The sequence below is a fragment of the Gossypium raimondii genome, chromosome 7 (assembly GCF_025698545.1).
Source record: "Gossypium raimondii isolate GPD5lz chromosome 7, ASM2569854v1, whole genome shotgun sequence".
Classification (NCBI taxonomy): domain Eukaryota; kingdom Viridiplantae; phylum Streptophyta; class Magnoliopsida; order Malvales; family Malvaceae; genus Gossypium; species Gossypium raimondii.
This window is the reverse complement of record NC_068571.1, coordinates 28,784,013-28,792,727: the sequence shown is the minus strand read 5'-3', so window position 1 is coordinate 28,792,727 and position 8,715 is coordinate 28,784,013. Positions and strand designations below refer to the sequence as shown.

Below are 8,715 nucleotides of genomic sequence, written 5' to 3'. Positions count from 1 at the left end.
CTAATAGGTTATAACACTAATATGTAAAAAAAAATTGTAAGATATTTCAAAAAACTATTTAGAATCTCACACAAAATAGCCGACAATGTGAATAAGAATAAGAATAAAAATAAAAAGACATAAAAGAAGAAGAAGAAGAAGAAGAAGATTAAGTTGTGATGAGCATTTACCCGTATATACGCTTCTAAACAGAATTGCATACGGTTGAATCTCTCCATGTAATTTTTTCAAACAAATTATAAAATTTTAGTATATAGAAAATAATAAATTAAATTCACCAAATAAATAATTTTTTATTTAGATTTGTTCCAATTCATAAATACCTTTGAACAAGCTATGATGATCGAATTTCAACTTATCAACACTGCCTAATGCGAGATTATGTGATATATTTTTTTCTAAATGTGAATTGTATTCTCAACAGTTGTCTTCTGGATATGATTCATTGCAGTTTGAAATGTATCAATCAACAAAGTACTAAAACGTAATAGAATTTATGCCTTCCGTTGGATAACCAGACTAAAACACCTTGAAGATTAAAAAATGTCACTCTTCTCCCTACCCTACCCTTCACTCTACCATATCAAAGTCATCAACGAACTTGTAACACCAAAGAGAAGTAAACATAGCATCACTCCTGTGTTCGTACCGCCGACCGCGGCTTTGTTATTCAAAGACGGTGACTCGCCGTTAATCGTGACCGGCGGAGACTGAGCTGTGTCACTCGGAGCCTCGACGTAGGGAGGAGGCGGAGGCTGGTTGAGGCTGGGAGGCAACCCATTGCCGTGCCGAACGAGGATCTTGAATGCCATGCCACGCTGACATTGGACACCATCGCCAGCGTCGGAGAAGTAGTAGTTTGCGCCCTCAATAGTCAACGGCACTTCAATGGTCAAGGATTGATCAAAGTCTGTGTTCCCGCCGTTGTATTGGAAGGCATCGTCCGTAGTACAATTACGATAAGTCGTTTCATTGTAGGTCTGGATCACTGTCTGATTTGTGGTGGTCCTAAATACTATAAACGATTAATGAGAAAAAAGGAAAAAGAAAAATCAAAAATGGCGAATGGAATAAATAATGGATGCTAAAGAATTATTAAAGCTTTTGGATCTTACTGAGACAGTCGCCAAGACTGAAAGTCTGATTAGCAGCCCAGGACGTGTAATTGGTGGCGGATGTGTTAGTTTTAGAATGAAAGAACCAACCAGCATAACCGCCAACGGTGTGGTTGGTGTAACCGGTTGCGACAGTAGCGGTGGTGATGAGGAGGCCGAACAGCGCTAGAATGAGTTTGGTGTTGGAAGCCATGAGTGCCGCTGAATGTGAATGTGGGCGTCTGATCTGAGAATTAATCATAGCTTGAGCGGCTGGTTTTTCAAAGGTATAAATAAAATTGGTAGTAAACGATAGTGGAACGAACGTGGTAAGCCACGTGAAGGAGGGTGGGTCTATAAGCCTATAACTTTACTTAGTCTTTGTTCGTTTTTCTATACTATTTTTTTTGTCATCGAAGGGTTTTATACTAGGTTAAATTCTGCTATTAGTCCATATACTTTGCAAAAGTTATAGATTTAGTCCTTTTACTTTAATTTTATCAATTTTAGTTTCTATACCTTTCGAATTGATCAATTTTAGTGCTAACCTAAACAATAACAATTAAATCTATTTGGTTAAATTCAATTACTAGCCATATACGATCCGTTTGGTTAAATCATTTTAAGTCTTATACTTTTGATTTTTAAATTTTAGTATTAACACAATGATTATATGATAATATGTTTGTTGGATCAGATTTTGGAAATAGCATAACTTAACTTAAGAAATTTAACAACTACTATTGGTGAGGATTGAAATTTTAAAACTTGAAAAGTATTAAGACTAAAAATAACCAATTTAAAATACATGAACTAAACCCACAACTTTCACAAAGTATAGTGACTAATAAAAAATTTAATTCCTAAACCTACCATAACCAACTAGTTCTTTTGATAGTTATTCTATTTTATTATAACAATTAATTTGTTCATAATCAATTTTTATGTTTTATTTTTTATAATAGTTTTTTTATCTATAACAACAACATTAATAAAATATAAGATACATTATTTATTAAATTAGTTCTCTATAATAATCTCTTCTCTTAAATTTTAATAAATTTAATTGTATTATTTCTAAGTAAAATAAAAATAATAAGTTTTAGTTAGATATTCAATAAAATTTTTATTTTATATAAAATTTATTAATCATTTTTTAAAAATAAAAAATAGCACCTCTTAATAAAATGTTCCTTAAAAAATGTTAGCACAAACACTTAAACAATAACATCAATTTCAACAATAGATATGTCAAATAAACATACGTGAAACTCAATAAATAAATCCAAGACTTATAAATGTCATGCATTTAAAGAAAAATAAGCATCCATAAAACTCAATAAATAAATCTAATACTTATAAATGTCACGCATTTAAACAATGCATCCACAAGTATACATGAATAAACATTAATTCGCTTGCATAAACATATAAAAGATAAAGATATGGTAAAACCTATGCATATGCAAATTTCATGTTTTTCTCCCATTTTGTTATATCAAAAGCAATCAAAATAATGAAGCACGATACCAATTGTAAAAATATTTTGAAAATCAAAGCATCTGAAAAATAAAGATTAACACGAGAACACAATAAGTCATAATATATTCATATAAAGATCATGTCAATTGTATTCTTAGAAGCAAACAATGAACTTCAAGAAAAAATGATATGTCAAAAAGAAGCATACTTGAAATCAATTTATAAAGAACATTTTATGCAAAATTTACGAGGATCATATAAATTAGTCCTAATTGCATAAAATTTTACCTAAATTCATGTCTAATGAAATATACCAATTGATACTTAAACCAATTGTTAATAAGAAATGTGAACAATGTATGGATTAAGAATCAAAGAATTGCATGCTAAGGATAATTCAATAAGGTCATAAGCAATTCCTATTTCTAGTACTCCCTCTTACTGATGCATATCCTAATGATTTTCTCCTCTTTTCTAGATATCAATTGTTAATTAATAAAATAAGATATGTAAAACACAACAACACCTAAAATGTGGATATCAAAAGCTAATCAAAGCTACAATGATACCGATTATGAAGAGCATAAGAATGAGAAATTCATACAAGGCATAGCATATAGACAAACAAGAGAGATTTCACTCAATAAGTAGACTTAGCATCACACAATTTCATCATGTTCAATAAAGCGAAGGTTTTCTAAAGCATAAGACATGACAAAGACATCCGTTTAATAACATAGCACGTAATCATATAATGGATACCAATATATGTTATGTGAGGGAAAAACTGTGACATTTTTGTTGAAGTCAAATTTTAAATAAAAGCATAAAATATGTCATGGCAAAGGTATCTAAAGAAAATATGACAAATAATGGCAAGATGCCAATGCAAGGGATTCTAAGTCCTAATCTTTAGACTAAATCTAATCTTAAGTTCTAAACTTAAGTTAAGTTATAATCCTAGACCTAATTCTAAGACTCCTCTTAAGTTTAATCTAATCCTAAGTCTAGTTCTAAAACTAGTTCTAGAGACTAATTCTAAAACCAATTCTAAGCTTATATGATAATTCTAATCCTAAGTCTAACCTTAAGACCGTAAACGAATTCTAAAGTAATAACAAGTACCTTATACACAACTTAAGTAATGGGGTAATCAGAGCTTAAGAAAATATTTCAAAACTTTAATACTTTGTAAAACGGCCATCGAAGGTTCATGACAAGATAAAAGCATTTTTTCTTTTATCATTTTGAACAGATTTTAATGGATAAAGCAAAATTGTTCAAATGATATTATGATCTTAATATCAAGAAATTAAAAGATATACATCTTTAAGTAGGAATGAGCAAAACTCGATTCAACTCGAAAAAATAAAAAAATTCAAATTTCGAATTAAATGAATTGAGTTATTCGAGTCAACTCTATTTTTTTTCTAATTTCAAGTTTGAATCGAGTTGAGTTTTCGAATTCGAATAACTCGAATAATTCGAATAAACCGAATACAAATTATAATATTTTACATTTTTACCCCAAACCCCCAAACCTTTTTACTTTTCTCCCAAAACTTTTACTCCCCTTCGATCCCACCCCCGTCTACCCCAAACTCATTTTCCCGCCAATTTTTTTGAATATTCCTCCCCCCTAAAAAAAATTAAGAAATTAAAAAATATACATCTTTAAGTAGGGATGAGCAAAACCGAATTCAAATTATAATATTTTACATTTTTACCCAAACCCCCAAACCTTTTTACTTTTCCCCCAAAACTTTTACTCCCCTCCGATCCCACCCCTGTCTACCCCAAACTCATTTTCCCGCCAATTTTTTTTGAATATTCCCCCCCCCAAAAAAAATTTTAAGAAATTAAAAAATATATATCTTTAAGTAGGGATGAGCAAAACTCGATTCAACTCAAAAAAATAAAAAAATTTCGAATTAAATGAATTGAGTTATTCGAGTCAACTCGAATTTTTTTTGAATTTCAAGTTTGAATCGAGTTGAGTTTTCGAATTCAAATAACTCGAATAATTTGAATAAACTGAATACAAATTATAATATTTTACATTTTTACCCCAAACCCCAAAACCTTTTTACTTTTCCTCCAAAACCTTTACTCCCCTCGATCCCACCCCCGTCTACCCCAAACTCATTTTCCCGCCAATTTTTTTTGAATATTCCTCCCCTCCCCCCCTCCCCCGAAAATTTACTCCCCCCATTTACTTTCCTTTCAAAAATTTACTTCTCCCAAATCATCAGAACTTTTTATTTTTTCCCCTAAACTTTTACTTCTCACCCTTTACCCCCAAATCAAAAATCATAATCATCCAAAAAAATTCCTCAACCTAAATAGTAATAATTTTATTTATATATACTATTTATATTATTAAATTAAATTTTACATTTTGCACTATTTATATTATTGAATTGTTTAATCATATTGAATCTTTAAAATTTTCATTAAAATTGAATTATTGATAATGTAATAAATATTCGTGTTAAAATTTTATGTTGGTATCGTTTCACACTTTATCTTTAAGATAATTTTTAATAAAAAATTGCATTTTTACATTTAATATATTTTTAATTTCAAAATACATAGTGACAAGAACCAAAAGATAATTGAAGCAACTAAGTAAGCAAAGAAGCTAACCCGTATATAAAAGATTAATAAATAATTTATCAGGGGATTAAAGTTAATAACAAATTTGATTACGGTGGGTGAATGTGGTTACAAGGAGCCAAAGTCATTTTTTGAATTTAACTCAAAAAAAAATATTTGATTTGATTCCATTCAAATTCCATCTCACTCGATCCAATTCGAGAAAATTTCAAATTGAGTTAGGATGATAAAATAGGATTCGTCATATCGATTAACTCAAAATTTTTTCATTCGATTCGATTCGATCGAATGCTCACCCCTATCTTTAAGCCTTACATTTTTCTTGAAATTCCAATGATTTTCAATAAAGATAAATGATTTACAAAGTATTTTTATTTCACTTTTATTGAAAAATTCAAGCTAAGATAGTATGACTTGACCAAACACCCCTATATGCTCCTAGGAACAAAAAAAATATAATATGAATATGTCAAAAGTCTTATACAAGTATACCTAAACCCTATACAAAGCATTCTAACATGTACATAATTCTAAAATATGTACAAACAATGTACCATTATAATACAAACATGTTTGAATAAAAAAATCACTAGGTGACTTATTTTTGTAATCATAAAATATATTAAACCAAAATGCCAAGTGATCTCAAAAATTCAAATAAGGTATATATATTTAGTACAAGGCATATTAGGCACATGTCACATATTTCAAACATGTTTGCATACAAATGTACCTATATACAACCTATATTAACCTAGATCTATCTATTGACAACCAATATACTAAAATCTACACTATATACATGGATAAATCAAAACTTAACTTTTAAACTCTTTTAGAAACTTATTTGTTCTTTCAAAATGACCATTAAATAAGTTAATTTTGAAAAACACAATTTCGATCAACTTGAACTTTTCCAAAAACTTTTAAATAATAAATCAAACTAATTCAAGTGATCAAATGACTTAATTAACAAGGAAACCCAAAAATCAAATATTGAAAGCTTATTTCCTTGAATTTGGAATCAAATTGGAAAATCATACTGAAACATCATTTCAAATCTCTTTAAGCCATTTAGTGAAATTTTGTAACCCATTTAAAGTGTCCATAAATCATTAAAATCAATATTTGACCTTATTAGGTCAAAGAATCCCTAAACTTGCATTTAGAAACACTAAAACTGTAACGACCTAGTTTCTAGTGGTGTTAAAAATTTCAATTTTGGAACCCGATTTCCATAAATCGAGTCCATAAATATCAAATAAAGATATTTACAGAGTTATTATATAGATGAATTGAAATTTTGATAGTTAATTTAACCGAAATTGTGATTAATTAAAGCTCAGGGACTAAATCGTAAAGTCTAATCGTTAAAAAATTTTAATTATAAAATGGCTTGGGGACTTAAGTTGTAATTAACCAAACGTCTAAAAAAAGCAATTAGACTAAGCCAAAGCATGTTTTAGTGGGTGGTATCATAGGTCAATTAACTTAATTAATTTAAGATTTATTTAACTAAATTAAGTTAATTAAATTAATTAAGAAAATAATTTCACTATATAAGTGAAATTTTGGTGGGAAGAGAGATAAAACTCATCTTCCCCAACTAAATTAAAAGAAAATAAGAATGATTGACACCATTTTTCTTATTGTGTGGTCAGGGAAGTAGAGCATTTCTTTGTAGTTCGACTGCAAGGTTAATTGCGTGATTTCTTATAGAATTTCTGTTAATGTCTGTTATTGTTAGTTTTGCTAAAAAAATTTGGTTCTTTCTTGTTTATTTTATTTTTCTCGGTTTAAGTTTCAACTGGCTTTCTTTTAGGCGAGGATCTCGACTGTAATGTCCCTTCAATGAGTTAGTTACGTGTATTGCTAGTTCATACAAGGGTGAGTGCCTAATTTTTTTATTTGGGTTTTGTGTCAAAGTTTTTGACGTAATTTGATTTGAATGTTAAATTAGAGTTTTAGTTCGATCTAATCGTGTAATTAGACAATTGGTTGTCGTTTTTAGGTTTCGAGATCACCTCTGTTGTTTCTATGTCAAACCCGTCTTAGGTGTGTATCAAAAACCTGAAATCTTGCGAATGGAAGAGGCCGAAAAACATGACTGTCGATGCCACATGGTTTTATGGTAGGCCATGTAAGCCACACGATCGTGTGTCAGGCCATGTGGCAAGCCATGTAACTCACTGTTTTAGCATTAAAGGCCCACGGGCTAGAGACACGGGCAGGTGTCCAAACCATGTAACTCACTGTTTTGGAATTAGAGACACACGGGCCAGAGACATGAGCGTGTGTCCATGCCGTGTGAGATATATTTTGGGTCTTAAGTCACATAGGTGGGCCACACGGACGTGTGCTTGGCCGTGTAGACACACGAGCCAGCCACCCAGGCCGTGTGAATCCAGACAGGCGTATGGGTCAAAAATTAAGATTTTTTCCTAAAGCCGTAATCGTCGTTCGAATCAAACATAGCCCTATCGTAGAGCCCGTATGATCTGAATTAGACAATTATATCATTATCTGATGACCTGTTACTGAATAATTTGTTATTTTCATATAAGAAATTTTTTATATGAAATCTGATAAGTGTGATAGCATTACATGAGCATGATCTAAATTTGTCTTACTGTATATGCATGTATAATATCTGTTAAATTTGCATCTGCATTGGGTTGGGATTGCAAAAAGGAGGAAGTGTGGGCAGTTTAATAATCTGTCAAATTGGTGGCTAAGCCACAAACATATATCTGACTCTAGTGATTTACTGTATTATGATCTGGCAACCAGACTGTAATTATTTTAAAACGTGACACACAGTCAATATGCGATGTGTAGGGATGGATAGGTACTTGGTACCCTATATGGTGTGTAGGGATAGACGAAGATGGTGTGTAGCAGCTGGGGGTAGGAATTTATATTTGTATCTGAAATGTTCTGCAATTGTATCTAATATCCTCTATTTTTGTTTCTGTATCCGATTATGAAAATTGACTGATTAATGAAAAATTGAAGTCATATTTGTTATGTTACTAGTTAATTGAAAAAGTAAGATACACATTGATTTGTAAACTCATTTAGTCTATTTGTTTGGATTACAGGTAACCCACAGACTTAGGCGGGTTGGCGTGGCAGGAGCTCACTCGTCTCTCTTCTATTTATTTTACTGTTTTATTTAGACTTATACTATTGTGTGTTTCATTTCGGGCTACGTTTTATAAGTTTGGATTTCTACATTTGGTTTAACTATTTAAATGATTTCTGATTGATAAACTTGAAATAGTTAAAGGTTGGACTTTTCGAAATGATTTGATGTAGCTCTCCAGACTTGGTCAACGTCTAGGCCGAGTATGGGGTGTTACAGAATTGATGTAATTAAGATTGATTATTGAGATAGGGACTAAACTGAATAGAATAAATTTTTTATAATTTGATTGATATTTGATAATTGGTATGAAATTGAGTTGAAGCATGTTGTGTTATATGATAAATTGATGATTGATGATAAATTGAGATTGAAAGA

At 30.6% G+C, this 8,715-nt stretch overlaps 1 protein-coding gene across 1 annotated transcript; it reads right to left on the bottom strand.

The window, feature by feature from the left end:
- Positions 1 to 264: 264 nt before the first annotated feature.
- On the bottom strand, positions 265 to 1,411 carry LOC105797529 (early nodulin-55-2). Its single transcript, XM_012627489.2, has 2 exons — positions 1,116 to 1,411; positions 265 to 1,015 (listed from the first exon to the last, which is right to left on the bottom strand). The coding sequence occupies exons 1-2, from the start codon at positions 1,354 to 1,356 to the stop codon at positions 576 to 578; spliced, it is 681 nt and encodes a 226-aa protein (XP_012482943.2). The 5' UTR covers positions 1,357 to 1,411; the 3' UTR covers positions 265 to 575.
- Between the last annotated feature and the right edge of the window lie 7,304 nt (positions 1,412 to 8,715).

Bases quoted from the DNA above. Each gene is read 5' to 3' on its own strand.
- LOC105797529 (XM_012627489.2), bottom strand. From the start codon at position 1,356: ATGATTAATTCTCAGATCAGACGCCCACATTCACATTCAGCGGCACTC. The intron at 1,016-1,115 runs GTAAGATCCAAA...AATCGTTTATAG, and splicing joins CAGTCTTGGCGACTGTCTCA to TATTTAGGACCACCACAAAT.